Source organism: Callorhinus ursinus, unplaced genomic scaffold (assembly GCF_003265705.2).
Source record: "Callorhinus ursinus isolate GAN/ISIS: 27379988/994484 unplaced genomic scaffold, GSC_fseal_2.0 scaffold43, whole genome shotgun sequence".
NCBI classification, from domain to species: domain Eukaryota; kingdom Metazoa; phylum Chordata; class Mammalia; order Carnivora; family Otariidae; genus Callorhinus; species Callorhinus ursinus.
The window spans coordinates 3,084,173-3,101,656 of NW_027397105.1; the positions used below are offsets into that span (position 1 = coordinate 3,084,173).

A 17,484-nucleotide genomic window follows, 5' to 3' on the forward strand; every position below is an offset into this window, starting at 1 on the left:
TGCGAGGGGGACAAACCCTCACACTCCCTTGAGAAAAATGGCTTGGGCCACTTTGGCCTACTGAGATTTGTCCCATGACACCCGTTATCCTAGCCACAGCCAGCTGGACCAAGGATCTCACTCAGATCTGGCTAGTGGCCCGGGAAGTGGCCAGGCAGGAGAGCTTGCCAAACAGGTCCTTAGATTCTGTCTCTTGGGAGTTTGAATTTGAAGGTACAAGACAGTCAGTGGTTGGGAGGACCCGGCGAAGTGACAGACACCAAGACAGATGTGAAATATGAGACGGACGGAAGTGAAGTCCAAGTCGGAACTTGCCAGGTTAGGGCGACCTTCCACCCGACTCTCCTGGAGGAGCTCTGGCCCTGTGCCCGTGTCACTTCGTGGAGATCTGCTTCTTACCACTCGGAAGAGCTCAAGAGCTATAGCGGGCCAGGAGTCCCCGGCTGTACAAGGCTGATCCAAGGGCATGGCTCCTGGCATGCCAGAGACCCCAAATCAGGAAGTGGGGGGCTTTCTCCTCAGTCTCCCTAATCCTGTGCGACCTCCTCCTGGCTCAGTAGGCCCCCACCCCTCGTGCCCAGTGCCAGGGCCCTGTTAACTTCTTTGTCCTCGAGGGTCCCTTTCCAAAGGTTCCCTATCTGCTTGACTGCTCACAAAGCAGCTAGAGCCAGGAATGCCCTGTGGGGTTGGGTTGGGGGTGGGAGCAGACGGACAGCCGACCAGCAGAAACCAGGAGGGAGGGACAGAGAGGTCTGCCACTCCCCACACGAGAGAGGCAGTGTGGAGTAGACCTCTCCGTTCTAGCTCCCTTGGTTTCCCTCGTCCAGGCTCCTTCTCTCCCTCTAGGGTCTGCAACACTCCCCTCCTCTCTAGAATTCCTCCTGGATCAAACCTAGTCCACTCTCGGCCCAGAAACAGATTCAGATGCAGCTACATCCATAGCTCCTTTCATCCCAACAACGTTTTAGAGATGAGGACATAAGGGCGAGAGAAGTCTGAGGCTGCTGGTCAGAAGGGAACAGTCCAAGCTACATGGGATGCTCTACAAAAACCCTGCACAAGACCACATCTCCCCAGCGCCACTGTTCGGAGCTCCCACCCCGGCCCCCACTGCGCCCTTGCCAAGCGGATACACTTGCATCTCCCAAAACGCGCCCTTTCGGCTCCCAGTCTTTCTCCTGATGTTCTCCTAACACAGCCCTAGGATGCCCCGGTGAGTTTTGGGTCAACCTTTAAGACTCAAAGTGTGCTCAGCGGATCCGGTGAGGCAGGGATCTTATCCCAATTGCCTTTGTATCTCCAGCTTTGGTAAGGGGCCGAAAATTAGAGGTGTCCCCTGGCCCCAGTGTCATGAAATTATTGGATTCTGTAAGTAGGGTCAGCACTTGGAACCCCGTGGGTGGGGTTTATTCAATCGTTCAGCAATACACAATAGGTCTGTTATGTTCTAAACTCTGCTGGGTGCTGGGGATCAAACATGAATGGAGAAATTAGCTGGGAGGGATATAACTGAGCAGAAAGTTTAAGAACATTCTAAAAATCTATGAAAGAGAAACAACAGAGGGTTTAATCCGTCTTTTCCTCCAGGTGCGTGTGGGGGCGGCCCCCCGTCCCCACCCCCAGCCCCCCACCGCGTTCTCAAGGCAAGATTTGAGAGGGATTAAAAATACCTAATCCCCGGGTTGGGTCTCGCATGCAGGAAGGCGACGAGGCCTGAATCCTAACCGGGGCCCCACACCTGGCCCCACTCTCCCCCTAATTCCCCGCATCCGGGAATTAGCGGTCTGGTTTGCAGCTCGCTGCCATCCAGGCGCCCCAAGGAGGGAGCTGCAAGACCCTCCAACTATTCTCCCCGGACTCAGGAGACCCCACCTAGGCGTCTGTTCCTTGCGCGAGCAAGGGCCCCCAGGGAGGGTCTCAGGAGACAGTGTTAGAAGATGCGGCCCCTTGAAAGACAGGAGACTGGGGGGGCGCGACCTAGCGGGCAAGAGGGCGTCCCAAACCCCAGGCCCGACATCTGAGCTCGCAGCCGACCCCCCCAGGTCCCGCCCCCGGGGAGAGCCGGGCTTCCGGGAGCCGCCCCGCTGGGCACCGCCCCCACGGCGCAGGCGCCGATTGGCCAGCGCGGCCGCAAGGGCGGGGCCCATGCCTAAAGGGGCGGGAGCTAAGATGGACCGGAGGCGGCGGAGGTGATGCCGCGCGCCACACGTGGGTTTCTTCTACTTCCCTCTAATGCCCGCACCTAGTGCCAGGTCCATGGAGCCCACGCGACACTACCCGCTGTTCGGGGGCGCCTTCTCCGCCAGTCTCCCTCCCGGAGCCCTTGACGTGAGGTGAGAAGGCGCGGGCGCCGCGGGCCGGCCGGGTGGGATGCGGGCAGAAGCGGGGCTCAGCCGGGGTCGGCCTCGCCTCTCTCCAGCGACCTCCGGCCGGTCCCGGACAATCAGGAAGTTTTCTGCCACCGCCTGACGGACCAGAGCCTGGTCGTGGAACTTCTGGAGCTGCAGGCCCACGTGCAGGGCGAGGACGCTGCGCGGTGAGGGAGGCGGCCGCCCGCGCGGCTGGCCAATGGGAGGGCCGGAGCCGAAGAGGTGGGCGGGGCCTGCGGCTGGACGGTTAAATCAGGGCCATGAGAACTCCCAGGGCCACACCTTATCACCGGAAGTGAACGAAGCTTAAGAGACTCAAAGATGCTGGGGGGCGGGGGGTTTGGGGGAGTGAGAGACGTCCCTCCCTGACCCCGCCCCCCCTACTCTAGGTACCACTTTGAGGACGTGGGCGGGGTGCAGGGGGCTAGGGCCATGCAGGTGGACAGTGTGCAGCCCCTCCCTTTGGAGAACCTGGCTCTGAGGAGCTTCTGTCAAGAAGCTTGGGTCCTCTCTGGCAAGCAGCAGGTAGCTAAAGAAAACCAGCAGGTGAGGGCAGGGGAGTGAGATTCCTGGAGGGGTGAAGGGAGTGGCCGGGGGAGGGCGGGCTGTCTGGTAAGCATCTCAACTCTGATCCCTTTAGGTAGCAAAGGATGTGACCGCACACCAGGCTTTGCTGCGGCTGCCCCGGTACCAGACTGATCTCCTGCTCACCTTCAATGATCCCCCGTAAGGAGGACAGAAAGGATGCGTGGCTCATGACTGGGTCCCCAGGAGGATCTGCTGGGAGGGGCAGAGCCGGGAGACTGGCTGGTGGGGTCCTCCAAGGAAGAGGGAGAGGGCCAGAGGTTTGGGGCCACAGATACTCAGGTCCTAAGGGGCACGGGAAGTGGGAACTTCCCCACCCGCGGCCTGGATGATGTTCTCTCTCCGTCTGTTCCCCCCACCTCCAAGCCCTGACAATAGGTTATCTCTTGGCCCTGAAAGTCTGTCACTTCCGCCCTGGAGCCTGGGTGACTTTGAACAGCTGGTGACCAGTCTGACCCTGCACGACCCCAACATCTTTGGTCCCCCGTAAAGACGCTGAAACACTGCGTGAAGCTGCTCAAGTGCATGGGGACCCCGTTCTTCAAGGGGAACCAAGGGTTGGATATATGCCCCTAATTCCTCCCCTGTGCATAAACATAAGACACCTCCTGTCTGCAGAAATAAACTTGCTTTATAACCAAGATAATATCTCTGTGCCTTTGCATCTAACAAGACATCTGGGTCCCCCCAGTTCCCTTTGGTCGTGGAGTGGGGAGTTAAAAGTTTGTGCATAGGATCAGAAGGGACCCAAGGCTGTCCAGATAAAAGGAGGGAATACTTTGGAGTGACTGGTTCAGCCCTGAGGGTGTGTGTGTGTGTGTGTGTGTGTGTGAAGTGTCCAGGAGGACGGATTAAAAGGGAAGGTTTAAGAGTGACACCCTAGGAAGGGAGGGAGACTGTCCCTTGTAGTGATTCAACCCTGAGAAAATAGACGGGGAGTGGAGTTGGCTGTCCCCCTTGGAGGGACGAAAGGTCACCTGGTCAGAAGTCACCAGGGCATGGGAGTGGAGGCAGAAGTGTCCAAGGAGTGCTGAGCCGGTGGTGTGTGAAAGAATGGCTGTTGTCATTTGGTGTACGTGTAGTAAAGGGTGCGTAACCGGTCCCAGAAGAAAAGGGAAAGGATGGTGTGGGGGCCAAGGCGGAAGTAGGAGGCGCCTATACCCTTGTACATGCCAAAAATGCCCTCTGTCCGAGCAGTCTGCAGCAGAGCGTCCAGCATCCCCCGGTACATGAGGCCCTGAGAGCAGGTTGAGAGGGAGGGAGAGCACAGGGAAGGCGTTTGTCAGAGCCCACCAGGGGCCTCATCTCAGCGGGCTGCACTTCAGGCTGTCCCACCTGCGCCCACCACGCGCTTGCACCCACCGCCTGGCCTGCCCTGCCTGCCGGCCCTCCAGAGCCTTCCCTTACCTTGCCCCGAGCGTCGGTGGGCTGGTTGTAGAGCCTCGTGCTGACCACATCAAAGGGTGTCATGGCCAGGACCACTGCGATGCCACTCACCATGGCAGCCACCAGGGCCACCTTCCAGCTCTGGGGAGGAAATATCTAAGGGTGGAAGGAGGAAGAGGTTTGTCAGCCAGTCATTCAACCCCTAGGAAAGGACGGGCCCTGCCCTGGGGAGAGAGTAGAGGGCTGGTAACTCAGGGAGCCTCCATGCCACCAGTTAGGACACGGTGTGGGAACACTGTGAAGTAGGAAGGGCAGGATGCTCAAGAACTCAGATGCACCATCTGGGAGGAAGTGACAAGAGGATGAGTGGGGAGGGTGTAGAGTCAGCAACCCCCAGGCCCTCCTGCCATTCCCTGACATTGACCATGAGCACTGTCCCCTCTGGGGCCCCCTTCAGCTTGCCCGCCCCCTGCCCGCAGTCCCAGGGTGGCCCCACCCCTTCCCCTGGGGCAGTACCTCCCACTGAGTGATGAAGTCCTTGGTGGATGAGAAGGTGCACAGCTGGGTGGAGGAACCGATGATAACTCGGGGCAGGCCGCCCAGGGCCCCACGCCACAACCCCACCAGACCATGTTTCTGGCCAATCTCGCTTAGCGCCTGAAACATGCCCTGATAGGGGGAAGACCACAGGGGTGGGCTTCAGTCCCCCCAGCATCAGGGGCTGCCACCTCACACTGCCAAGGATGGGTCCTTCACGGGCACCCACGTCTGGGCAATTGGTTCCGTGTGGACTTAGAATCAGAATGTGTCTACCACCCGCCATTGCTCCCTCCCTCACTGCTCCAGAAAAGGGGCAGGGTGGGGCTGGATCGATGGGCTCGGTTGCAGCTGTCGGGGGCAGGCAGAGAGCTGGGGTGGGGAGGTGGTGGGGGCAATGGGAAAGAATGGGCAGGGACCCCAGCAGGGTTGGAAAACTCTCACCTGATGCTTATACTGATGCCCTACAGCAATTTCTGAGGCCGCCTGTGCCTGTAGGTGTGTCTTCACCTGGGAACAAGAAAGTATCACAGCCTATGGCCCAGTGGCCAGCCTCCTACCTCAAAGACCCAAACGCCTGACCCCGTCATACTTCCTCTAGGGTGTTCAGCAAGGACTATCCTCTTAATCTGATAATTATTGTTGTTCCCATTAACACATTGGTCATGGGACTCTGTGTCCCTTGGCTCCAGTCCCAGGGGATGGATCTCCTAGCACTGCAAGACACCCCACCCTCCCTATATCCTCCTTCCTTTGGGGGTTGGGTGGGGGATGGAGAGGTTAGAGAATGGCAACATTTCCTAAGAGCGTTCCCCGTTAGGCAACACTTGGGGGTCCAGCCTCTCATATCAGCTCCTATTCCCAGACTGGATCTCTAGCCAACACCGTGACCAGGCTCCCCAACCAACCCTGGGGCCGGTTGACTCTGGAGGGGTCACTGTCCCTGAATGTCGCACCCTGGGAGTGAGACCAGACTGCCTCTCTTCTAGAACTGCCTGCCTCCCAGTGTCTTCCAGGAGGAGCACTAAGCAGGACCTAGTCCTAGCAACAAGCAGCTGTGTGACCTTGAGCTGGTCACTTCCCTTCTCTGGGCCTCAGGCTATTGACCCTTCACCTATTCCAGAAAACTCAAAGGAGGAGACTGTGGGATTCTAATTTTGTGGTGCCCGGGACTTTTCCTGAACCCTACACCCGCGGATGTATGGCACTCAAACTCCTCATTGTCCCCGACACAAACCTACTTCCAATCTCAGTGTCAGGTTGTGAAGGCCCAGGCCCCACCCTGCACCAAGGGTCTGCTTGAAGGCCCCAGGCAAGACCCTTCTTCTCACCATGTAGATGGGGCTCCCCAGGTAGGCTCCCATGACCCCAGCCAGGGCCCCAGCTGCAGCGCTGCGGGGTTGGCTGAGGGTGCCTTCGGCTGTGTGCAGGTAGCCCCCAGCCTCAGCCAGCCCGTAGGTGCCCAAGCGGATGCCATTCATCAGGAACTGGTATAAGAGAGCAGGGGCCAGTCCCTTCTGCAGGGCAGCCAGGCCATCCACCTTGCCGATGGTGATGAAGGCATGGAAGACGTTTCGGTAGTGCCGCTGGTAGGTGCCCGGGGCCTGCAGTTCTCCCTGCAACTGCATCCTGGTCTTTACCACTTCCAGGGGGTTGGTGAACAAACAGGCCCCGCAGGCTGCCAGGCCACTCATCAAGAAGTCCATGGTGGGGTAGCAGTAACAGGAAGTGGCCCAGGAGTAAGAAAGTAAAAACAAGCTTCAGAAACGGGGTCAGAACTCAGGGGGAGGCCTCCGTGTCAGCAGTCCCCCCGCCTTCCGCTGCAGGAGATAGGAATTTAGAGGTCTGGAGTCCAGAATGTTAGGGTCAGAGGTCAAGAGGTCAAGGGTTAGCTGGAATTTGGGAGTCAGGAGCTGGCAAAGAGAGAAGGAAAAGAAGTTTAGGAGAGTCTGGTGAGAAGGTTATGCCAGGGCTCCGTCGGTCACGGGATCTGAGGTCAAGGAGGGGCAAGAAGCCAGGAGGATGGCAGGTGGATGATGGGGATGGTCGGCTCCGGGGCCCCGGAGCAGGGGAGGGAAGCGCGGATTCGGGAGATGGGAGCCGGGAGGAAGGAAAAAGAAAAGCAGCGGGTTACGGAGGAAGAGGATCCGGGAGAAGATCGGTGGCGTCTGTATCGGGGAAGGAAGTCGGAACTCCGGCCAGGGATGAGCGTCCCCGGGTAGCTGGCCGCCGAAGCCCGCAGCAGCTTCGCCGGGGGCAGCCTGCGGAGGCCGGACCGCCACACTCCAGCCACCGGAGCGCGGCGCCCAATCGGGAGCCGAGGCGAGCCGGGGCCCGCAGCCCCAGCCAATCAGCGCCGAGCCGGCTCCGCGGCCAATGGGAGGTGCTCTCGGCGACCCGGCCCCCGGAATCCGCCGGGAGGCGGTTGGAGTTAACTCTCCGCGCGCCGGCGCCGGCGCCCCAGACTCGGGGCTCGGGGAGGGGCGCCCCGGGAGCGGAGCTTGTATTTCTCCCGGGGAGGAGAGCTTGGGCCCGGGGCTACGGGACGGGCGCAGAGGCGGAGAGCGGAGGTCGCGGTCCCCTACGGGGCGGAGGAGGGAGCGGGGTTGGCGCTGCTCCTGGTGCGGGCAGAGGGCGCCCGTCCCTTCACCTCCTGTCTGGGTTCGCGGCGGACGGGGACTGCCAAACAGCAGATCCGCTCCCCCGCGGCCCTGGCGCCAGGTGAGCCCAGAAGCTGCGGCTCCGCCCGCAGGTGCGGAGGGCACACACCTGCTGGACCGGACGGATCTCCTGAGGCTGGGGGCAGGATTCGTAGGTCCCAGCGCCGGGGTGTGGCTGCTGCGGGCCCCGAAGGATGGCGTGGGAGTTCAGCCACAGCCCTGAGCTCTTGATCCTCGCGGCAATCCAGAGGAGAAGGGCGGACGGGGCGAGGCAGGGAGGTGGATCCCCGGGTTTAGCTTTCCACTGTCAGCTAGTGGTGAGAGAGCGCCTGTGAGTCTGGACTGCTGTCTTTGCTCATGAGTCTAGTAACGGTTAATCACGGGAGAGCTGAGAAAACAGACTGGGGAAGCTAGCAACCCCGGGAAGGGGTTGAAGGAGAAAGAAGGCTTGGAGAAAGAAAGCAGGATGTGGGATGTCAGCTGGGGCGGGGGTGGGGGGGGGGGAGGAGGAGGCCGAGGCTGCCTGCCTGCGTGTGAGGCAGCCTCCAGATTTAGACTCAGAGCGCCTTTGGAGCTCCAGTGTGTGTTTACTTGCTTACCAGCTGGATGAACTTAGGCAAGTTACTTAACGTTTCAGAGCTTCCTTTGTCAATGGAATGCTAATTACCTATTGCACTTACCTGAGGGAAAGTGTTGGACTCCTACCAAGAGCCCAGTTATCAGGGTTCCAGAAAAGTCAAGAGCTGCCAGACCCCTGTGCCCTCGTGTATCCTGTTCCCACTGCTGGGAATGGCCCTTCCCCTTCCTTTGGTGATTCCCAAATCATTCCTCACCTTGAGCTTTATCTCTCCCGACCCTTGAAGCTTTCTCAAGTTCTCCACTTTCAGCCATCTCCATCCTGCTTTGCTCCTCAAGCAGTTACCCACATTTCTCATTTTAATCAGCAATCGTTTACTCTCTGACTCCTTTCACTATCCTGGGAGTTCTTGGTTGCCCCCCTCCCCCCGGGGACTGGGTCTGAGTCATCTCTCTCTCTCTCCCTCCTCCTGCTGCTACCTCATTGAGCTTTACGGAGACAGGAGGGGCGGAGGGTAAAGTAGAGCAGACAATGGGGTTTCTCCCCAGATTCTCAAGAGGGGCTCTGAAAGAGTCCCCTGAAAATTTCCGGTGAATGCTCCTAGATTTCTCCACCTTGTGGATGGGATGACACTTACTCAGTATTTTAATCATTTTAATCCTAGAGTTTACAGCAGTTGTTCTCAAAGTGTGGTCCTTGGAGCCGCATCAGCTGCACCATGAGTACCTGGGGAAGAAATACAAATTCTCTAGTCTTGTCCCAGCCTTCCTGAATCAGGAGGTAAACAGGAGGTGAAAGACTGTTTTAACAAACCCGCCAGGTTATTATGGTGTATGCTTAGGTTTTGGAACCACTGGAAGAGCACAAGTGGGGGGAGGGGTAGAGGGAGAGGGAGAAGCGGACTCCCGGCTGAGCCGGGAGCCCCACGCGGGGTTCCATCCCAGGACCCCGGGATCTTGAGCTGAAATCAAGAGTCAGCCGCTTACCCCTGGCTTAAGCCTTTTCTTTTTTCTTCTTTTAATTTGATTTATTTGACAGAGACAGCAAGAGAGGGAACACAAGCAGGGGAAGTGGGAGAGGGAGAAGCCCCACCCCCCCCACCCCCCCGCCAGCAGGGAGCCGGCTGCGTGGCTCATCCCAGGACCCTGGGATCATGACCTGAGCCGAAGGCAGATGCCCAACAACTGAGCCACTCAGGCGCCCTGGCTTGAGCCTTTTATCTTTAATATCTATATGTCCTAAAGATAGACCACTTTTATTTATTTATTTTTAAAGATTTTATTTATTTGACAGAGAGAGAGATCACAAGTAGGCAGAGCGGCAGGCAGAGGAAGAGGGAGAAGCAAGTTCCCCACTGAGCAGGCAGCCTGATATGGGGCTCGATTCTATGACCTGAACAGAAGGCAGACGCCCAACTGACTGAGTCACCCAAGCGCCCGGACAGACTACTTTTAAAGTAGTATTTTAAAGATTTATTTATTTGAGGGGGGGAGGGTCCAAGGGAGAGGGAGAGAGAGAATCTCAAGCAGATTCCCCACTGAGCACAGAGCCCAAAGTTGGGGGGGGACTCCATCTCATGACCCTGAGATCATGACCTGAGCCAAAACCAAGAGTCAGATGTGTGCCGACTCAAGCCACCCAGGCGCCCCCCATACCCTCCTCTTTGGAAGGAAGTCACTATGCTCAGCCCACACTTAGGGAATGGAGAGTTAGACTCCGCCTCCTTGAGGGAGAAGTATCTACACAACTTATTTGGAATTCTTTTTTTTTTTTTTTTAAGATTTTATTTATTTATTTGACAGAGAGAGACATAGCGAGAGCAGGAACACAAGCAGGGGGAGTGGGAGAGGGAGAAGCAGGCTTCCCGCGGAGCAGGGAGCCCGATGTGGGGCTCAATCCCAGAATCCTGGGATCATGACCTGAGCCGAAAGCAGCCGCTTAACGACTGAGCCATCCAGGCGCCCCTTATTTGGAATTCTTTATGGGAAGTTTGTCTCCCTCGGTTATTTGCTTATTCAACTATTGATTTCTATCAGTATGGACTCATGGATTTTTATTTTATATTTTGGGTTGTAATTCAATATACTTTATATATATACACACACACTTTATTTTGTTGCCCCAAGTGTTCTAGCTTTAGCCCTGGGAGCTCTTTTACTTGCTTCATGTATTTCTTTGACACATCGCCATCAAAAAAAAAAATTTTTTTAAGATTTTATTTATTTATTTAGCAGAGAGAGACACAGAGAGAGGGGGAACACAAGCAGGAGGAGTGGGAGAGGGAGAAGCAGGCTTCCCGCAGAGCGGGGATCCCGATGTGATCCCAGGGTATCCCAGGACCCTGGGATCATGACCTGAGCCGAAGGCAGACGCTTAACGACTGAGCCACCGAGGCAGCCCAAAAAATTTTTTTTAATTAAAACATTTTTTTTTAAAGCGTTTCCCTATTTTCTGGCAAAACAAGATGCTCCAGGCTCTTTTGTATATTCCCTGCCCCAGTGCTAGAATCAGCCATTTCTCCAAGAATCTCTAGTTCCTTTTATGGAAGAATGGTATTAGAAACCAAAATCTGGGCCCCACATTGGTTGTAGAGATTGCTTAAAAAAAAAATCTTTAAAAGAAAAAGAAAAAAAGGAAAAAAAAACAAAATCTGGACCCTGGACGTGCTTGTCGCCATTGGGATATCAATGTTTTGAGACGCTTTTAGCTGGGAGAGCAAGTAAATATATGTGTGTATAGTAACCCGTGTATGTATTTCTGTGTGTAACCATCTGTATCTTCATTAAGCTGAACATGAGTTCAGACTGATGTCTCCAGCTCTAATCCATTGCTACGTGGGTCATTTTACCTCCTCTCTGTGCTTCTCTGTAAACTCTTACTCCAACAGTGAGCAACCTGACGCTTCTTATCACCACCCACTTACTTAATTATTCACTTCCAGTGTACATGTGTAGGACTTCTCAGAACTGTGAACCCATAACCCCATGGGAATCCACCTGATCGACTCCAGTACGGCGCTTAACTGCAGTATCCTTTTGTCTGTCATCTTAGAGAGTCCACTCATTTCTGAAGTTACTTAGGTCAGCGCCTCCCCCCCTCACCCAGCCCACCCTCTTTGGTAAAGTTGTATCATACATTTATAATACAGTTAGATTTGGTTACATTCTGCATTCCTTCCTGGGAGACCTTGGTTTCCTAAGGGATTTTTTAAAAAATTTTCTTATTAAGGGCGCCTGGGTGGCTCAGTTGGTTAAGCGACTGCCTTCGGCTCGGGTCATGATCCTGGAGTCCCTGGATCGAGTCCCGCATCGGGCTCCCTGCTGGGCGGGGAGTCTGCTTCTCCCTCTGACCCTCCCCCCTCTCATGCTCTCTCTCTCTCAAATAAATAAATAAAATTAAAAAAAAAGAATTTAAGGTTCACTGGCTGTGCTGTAAAGCTGTAAGGGTTTTGACAAATGCAGGACAGTATTACACAGAGGAGTCTCACCATTCTAAAGAAGTCCCCTGTATTTTACCTCTTCCACCCGCCCTGGCAACATCTCATCTTTCTACTTGCTATTTTTGCCTTTCTAGAATATCCTATAGGTATGTGGCCTTTTCAGACTGGCTTCTTTCACTTAGCAATGTGCATTTAAGCTTCATCCATGTCTTTTTGTCACTGAATAACTTTCCACTTTGCGGTTGTGCCCCAATCTGTTTATCCATTTATGTATTGAAGGACAAGTTGGTTGCTTCCAGTGCTTGCTGATGATAAATAAATATATTTATTATAAATATATTTGCTATAAATATTTGTGTGCAGGTTTTTATATAGACATAGGTTTTCAAAGCAGCTGAGTTAATACTTTTTTTTTGAAGATTTTATTTATTTATTTGACAGAGAGAGACACAGCAAGAGAGGGAACACAAGCAGGGGGAATGGGAGAGGGAGAAGCAGGCTTCCCGCGGAGCAGGGAGCCCGATCCGGGGTCCGATCCCAGGACCCTGGGGTCATGACCGAAGCCAAAGGCAGACACTTAGCGACTGAGCCACCCAGGCATCCCAGCTGAGTTAATACTTATGAGTACTATTGCCACATCAAATGGTAAGACCATGTTTAGCTTTGCAAGAAACCACCAAACTCTCTCCCAGAGTGGCTGTACTGTTTTGCGCTCCCACCAGCAATGAATGCGAGTTGTTGTTCTACAAGCTTATCAGCATTTGGTAGGGTGAGTGTTTTAGGTTCTAGCCATTCTAATGGGTGTGTAGTGGTCTCTCCTTTTGTTTTAATTTGTAATTTCCTAATGACAAATGATGCCAAGCATCTTTTCTTTTCTAAAGATTTTATTTATTTGTCAGAGAGAGAGAGAGCAAGTGAGCGAGAGAGCAGGAGCAGTGGGAGTGGCAGGCAGAGGGAGAAGCAGGCTCCCCGCTGAGCAAGGAGCCCAGTGCGGATGTGGGACTTGATCCCAGGACTCTGGGATCATGATCTGAGCCAAAGGCAGTTGCTAAACCAACTGAGCCACTTAGGCGTCCTGCCAAGCATCTTTTCGCATGCTTCTTGCCATCTGTTTATCTCCTCCCTCAGCTTTATTGAAATGTTATTGACATATAACATATGTACGTTTAAGGTATACAACTTAATGATTTGGTATGTGTATATATTGTGAAATGATCACCACAATAACATTAACACCTCCATCCCCTCATATAATGACCTTGTGTGTGTGTATACGTGTGGGTGTGGTGATGATAACTTTAAGATCTACCCTCTTAACAACTTTCAATATTATGGTTAATTATACTTGTCATTCTATACATTAGATCCTCAGAACTTATTCATCTTCAAGCTGGAAATTTATACTATCGTATATCTTCTTTAGTGAGGTGTTGGATCTTTTCCCCATTTTTAAATTGGGTTTTTTTTTGGTTTGTTGAGCTTACGAGCTATTTGTGTACCTTGGATAATCACCCTTTACCAGATATGTGTCTTGCAAATGTTTACTCCTAGCCTATGACTTGTCTTTCCATTTTCCTACAGTGTCTTACGCAGAGCAGAAGTTTTAAATTATAATAAAGTTTAACGTCAATTGTTTTCCTTTCATGGACCATGCTTTTGGTGTTGTATCTAAAAACATATTGCTAAACCCAAGGTCACCTAGCTTAGGTCCTTTATTTTCTTCTAGAAATTTTGTCATTTTGTATTATACTTATAGGTCAATGGTCTTTTTTTTTTAAGACTTTATTTGAGAGAGAGAGAGAGAGAGAGAGAGAGAATGAGCAGGGGGGAGGAACAGAGGGAGAGGGAGAAGCAGACTCCCCACCAAGCAGGGAGCCCAATGCAGGGCTCTATCCCAGGACCCTGGGATCATGACCTGAGCTGAAGGCAGACGCTTAACTTACTGAGCCACCCAGGCACCCCCGTGATCTTTTTTTTTTTTTTTTTAAGATTTCATCTATTTGACAGAGAGAAAGACAGCCAGAGAGAGGGAACACAAGCAGGGGCAGTGGGAGAGAGAGAGGCAGGCTTCCCACGGAGCAGGGAGCAGGGAGCCCGATGCGGGGCTCGATCCCAGAACCCTGCGATCATGACCTGAGCCGAAGGCAGATACTTAATGACTGAGCCACCCAGGCTCCCCCCCATGATCTTTTTTGAGTGTGAATGGTGTAAGGTCTGTGTCTAGATTTTTTTTTTTTTTACACATGGATGTCCAAATGTGCCAGCAACTTTTGTTGAGAAGACTATCGTTTCTCCATGAAATTGCCTTTGCTCTTTTGGTAAACATCAGTTAAATATATCTCTGGACTCTCTATTCTCTCTGATTGATCTTTGTGTCTATTTTTTTTTTTTATAGATTCACTTATTTGAGAGAGAGAGAGAGAACATGGGATGAGAGGGGCAGAGGGAGAGGGAGAGACAGTCTGAAGCAGGCTCCACGCTCAGCGGACTTGGGGCTCGATCCCAGGACCCTGAGACCACAACCTGGGCCGAAACCAAGAGTCAGACGCTCAACCAACTGCGCCCCTCTTTATGTCTATTCTTTTGCTAATACCATGTCATCTTGACTACTGTCAACTGTTATCATCTTTTTTGGGTACAAATGTCCTGAGACGAATTTGAGAGGAGTGGAGGGAGAACCCAAAGGTGGGCCCCAGGTGCACGAGAGAAGGGGTGGAAGGAGAGGGGAGGGAGGGAGGATGCTGGGGGTGGAGGGCCCTGGGCTCTTCCTCTTGCTGCACCTCTGCTGGCGGGGCCCTGGACGCTGATGGGTTCATTTTGGCAGCCAGGTCCTGTACCCAAAGGTCTCAGACTCCACCTGGTGGCAGTGAGGACAGAATCCTTGGTCCTCACTGAGATCAGAGCCTGTGTAGATTCCCAGAGCCGACAATCCTTCCCTCAGGGCCCGCTTCTGATTTCATCCCATACCGGGGAGGGTTTGTCCTCCCAGGATTCCACTGGAGGTCAAGGTCTTGGCCCTCTCAGAGACCAGTCGGACTCAACATTTCTTTCATTGCCAACTCTTCTCCCCTCGTAAGAGCCTTTTTTGGGTTACAAGTGACAGAAACCCAATCCAAAAGCAGCTTACAGATGGGAATTTATTGACTCACAGAACTGAGAAGTGCAAACACAGCTATGATTTCAGGGCAGCGGAATCGGGGACTCAAATCTGTGTCTCTCCGCCTCTCCCTTGTGCCGGTGTTATTCTGAGGCCACCTCACTGATGGCCACCAGCAGCTCTGGGCCTGTGTCCCCCCAGCCTTGCAGCCCCAGCGGAAAGACCGTGCTTTGCTTGTCCATGGCTGCATAATGAATTAACCCCAAACTGAGCGGCTTGAGACACAAACCATTTCATTGCTCTTGAATCTGTGGATCAAAAAATTGAAAAAAAAAAAAAAAAAGAGAGAGAGAGAGAGAGAGAGAGAGAGGGAGAAGTTGGTGTGGATGCCCCGGGGGTGATATCAGATGGGCTGGAGGAGCCAAGATGGCCTTGCCAGGTGTCCTAAGACCTCCCTCCTGGCTGGTGGCTAGGCCATCCTGGTATCCTGGTTCTCTGAGTGGCTTCTCCCTCCACAGCCTCCCACCACCCAGGAGTCTACCCACATTTCTGCATCCCATAGCTGGCTTCTAAGAGAATAAAGCAGAAGCTGCCAGTCCTTTTCAGGCTCCAAACACGCACAGCATCGGTTCGTCCCCAATTCTCTGGATCAAGCAAGTCGTGGGGGCCAGCCCAGATGGAATTGGAGGGAACATAAACTCTTCCTCTTGATGAGAGGAGTGGCAGTCACGCTGCGAAAGGGCATTTGGGATGGGAGGGATTGTGGCAGTCATCTTTGGAAATAAGCTGCCAGCAAGAGTCGAGTCCCTTCTTCAGTGAGTTGGGCCCCAAGTCCTGCTTGGATTATGCTTTGGCCCTGCTTGCATCACACGCTCACCCCCAAACCAACCTTAAGCAGCGTCCACGCCCAGTGGGGAGTCAAACGCGGGGCTCAATCGCAGGACCCTGAGGTCATGACCTGAGCCAAAGTCAAGAGTTGGATCCTTAACCAACTGAGCCACGTAGGCACCCCTACGATTTCCCTTCACTGTTCTCCAGATGGGCCCACTTTCCTCTCCACTATATCTGTGCTTCTGTGGTCTTCCCAGATGGGCACACATGTCTTGTCTCTTGGCCTGGCCAAGCCCCTACCTGATTTTCAAGGAATAGTTGCGGCTGCCTGATGTGGAGGTAAAGAGCTGGGAGATAAGACCCGAGGGCTCTCGCGTCCTTCCAGAAAAGAATCTTCAAGCAGAATCAAAACCGATCACATCGAAGCTCCTTGATTACTTTGTTAATCATATTTCAGATTGAAAGCGTTTTGTTTTGTTTTGGACAAAAAAAAAATGTTCATTGGAGCATTCATCATAATGGCAAAACCTGAAAGCTACCCACAATTCCTGCATGAGGGAATGGGTTGTAATCATCAAGATTCTTTCAGCAATAACTGACAGAAACTCAGCTCCAAACTAGCCTAGGCACAAAAGGGAATTCAGTGGCTCAGGAAATGCGGCCGTCCAAGGGACTCCCATGAGTTGTCAGGCCCCCTCCGTCCCGTGGCTGTGCTTCCCTTGGGTATGGGGCTCATTTTCTCCCACTATTGACTAGTTTCCTCCATTGCAGGGGGGCAGGGGGTGAAAGGGAGGCCAAGTCTGATTGCTCTGGACTTACATTGTTCCTGCTTTGTGACCTTGGAGGAAAGAGAAAGCGGCTCTTTCCCAGGGGCCCAGGGAAGGAGGCTGTCTTGGCTGGGGTGACCCGTGTATTCCCGGGCCTGTCGCTGTGGCCAGAGGAATGGGGTCCCGCGATTGACCAAACCATGGCCACAAGGAGGCTGCGGTGGTTGGTTGTCCCCCTGGAACTAGATACAGTTGGGGGGGAGGGGTTGGGAGGGTGAAGCCTTTTCTAGAAGACTGTTACTGCTCTTACCAAGATGGTAAAACCTAGCTGATGTGATATTATAGTCCAGGAAAAGGTAGAGTGACAAAGACCATGAAGCAACATGACCAATGGTCATAAGGCAATGCTAGGAGAAGGTGGCAGAATACAGACTTGAAACTATGCCAGTACCTTTGGAATATGGAAACATAGAAAGCCTTTGCCTCACAAGGGTGGTGGGAGACTGTATGACTACACTTAAAATCCTGCTACCTTTGCAAAAGCATTTGTACAATACAATATGTGGTGTGAAAATAATCTGGTGTATATCGCACGATCTGATTTTCAGAGCTCAGTTTCCTTTTGGAATGAGATGGGGCATACATATAAATAAACAGATGGTGATTGTTATAGCTCTGGGAAGTCGAGATTTTGGTCTTTGCGGTTGCTTTGAGCAGTGGGCCCAGTAGAACCCCTTTGTCGGGAATGTTAGAACATTTGGAGTGTAGTTCCAGGGAGCTTCCGTTCCCCCAAAACATGCTGTCCTGCTTCTGGGAGTGGGGGACACGTCTCAGCAACAATCAGCCAGATGAGAAGGCTCCAGGTGGGTCTGCCGGGACAGAGAGAGGAAAAGGGAAAGACAGGGAGCCCAGGGTGGTCCAGTTCACCCCGGTCCTCTGCAGAGGTTCACGCAGTGCCAAATGCCACTCATGTTTGCAGCTAATAACCAGCACTTTGGGGATATCTTTTTTTTTTTTTTTAAGTTTTTAAAGTAATCTCTAAACCCAATGTGGGACTTGAACTCATGACCCCAAGTTCAAGAGTCACAGGCTGTACTGACTGAGCCAGCCAAGTGCCTCTTGGGTTATCTTCTTTATTGTGATTTTTTAAAAAAGGTTATTTATTTGTGAGGCTCCTGGGTGGCTCAGTCGTTAAGCGTCTGCCTTCGGCTCAGGTCATGATCCCAGGGTCCTGGG

General features: G+C 53.2%; 2 protein-coding genes across 4 annotated transcripts; one reads left to right on the forward strand and one right to left on the reverse strand.

The window, feature by feature from the left end:
* The first annotated feature begins 2,160 nt into the window (after nt 1-2,160).
* RANGRF (RAN guanine nucleotide release factor) lies at nt 2,161-3,600 on the forward strand. Of its 2 annotated transcripts, none has more exons than XM_025864334.2 (5): nt 2,161-2,333; nt 2,420-2,536; nt 2,759-2,915; nt 3,010-3,095; nt 3,321-3,600. In XM_025864334.2, exons 1-5 carry the CDS (start codon nt 2,233-2,235, stop codon nt 3,442-3,444), a joined length of 585 nt encoding a protein of 194 aa, XP_025720119.2. In that variant the 5' UTR covers nt 2,161-2,232; the 3' UTR covers nt 3,445-3,600. The 2 variants fall into 2 exon arrangements, with proteins under 2 accessions (XP_025720119.2, XP_025720120.2); XM_025864335.2 differs by having other exon boundaries at nt 2,759-2,894.
* Nucleotides 3,568-7,185, reverse strand: SLC25A35 (solute carrier family 25 member 35). 2 transcript variants are annotated; one of them, XM_025864332.2, is made up of 5 exons: nt 6,209-7,184; nt 5,322-5,387; nt 4,857-5,009; nt 4,362-4,496; nt 3,568-4,191 (listed from the first exon to the last, which is right to left on the reverse strand). In XM_025864332.2, exons 1-5 carry the CDS (start codon nt 6,581-6,583, stop codon nt 4,018-4,020), a joined length of 903 nt encoding a protein of 300 aa, XP_025720117.1. In that variant the 5' UTR covers nt 6,584-7,184; the 3' UTR covers nt 3,568-4,017. The 2 variants fall into 2 exon arrangements, with proteins under 2 accessions (XP_025720117.1, XP_025720118.1); XM_025864333.2 differs by lacking the exon at nt 4,857-5,009 and having other exon boundaries at nt 6,209-7,185.
* Nucleotides 7,186-17,484: the final 10,299 nt, after the last annotated feature.

Excerpts from the sequence above, each read along its gene's own strand:
- RANGRF (XM_025864334.2), top strand. The coding sequence starts at position 2,233 with ATGCCCGCACCTAGTGCCAGGTCCATGGAGCCCACGCGACACTACCCG. Across the intron at positions 2,537-2,758 it reads CAGGGCGAGGACGCTGCGCG|GTACCACTTTGAGGACGTGG; the intron begins GTGAGGGAGGCG and ends CCCCTACTCTAG. Across the intron at positions 2,916-3,009 it reads TAGCTAAAGAAAACCAGCAG|GTAGCAAAGGATGTGACCGC; the intron begins GTGAGGGCAGGG and ends TGATCCCTTTAG.
- SLC25A35 (XM_025864332.2), bottom strand. The coding sequence starts at position 6,583 with ATGGACTTCTTGATGAGTGGCCTGGCAGCCTGCGGGGCCTGTTTGTTC. Across the intron at positions 5,388-6,208 it reads TGGGGAGCCCCATCTACATG|GTGAAGACACACCTACAGGC; the intron begins GTGAGAAGAAGG and ends TCTTGTTCCCAG. Across the intron at positions 5,010-5,321 it reads GGCATCAGTATAAGCATCAG|GGCATGTTTCAGGCGCTAAG; the intron begins GTGAGAGTTTTC and ends TCCCCCTATCAG.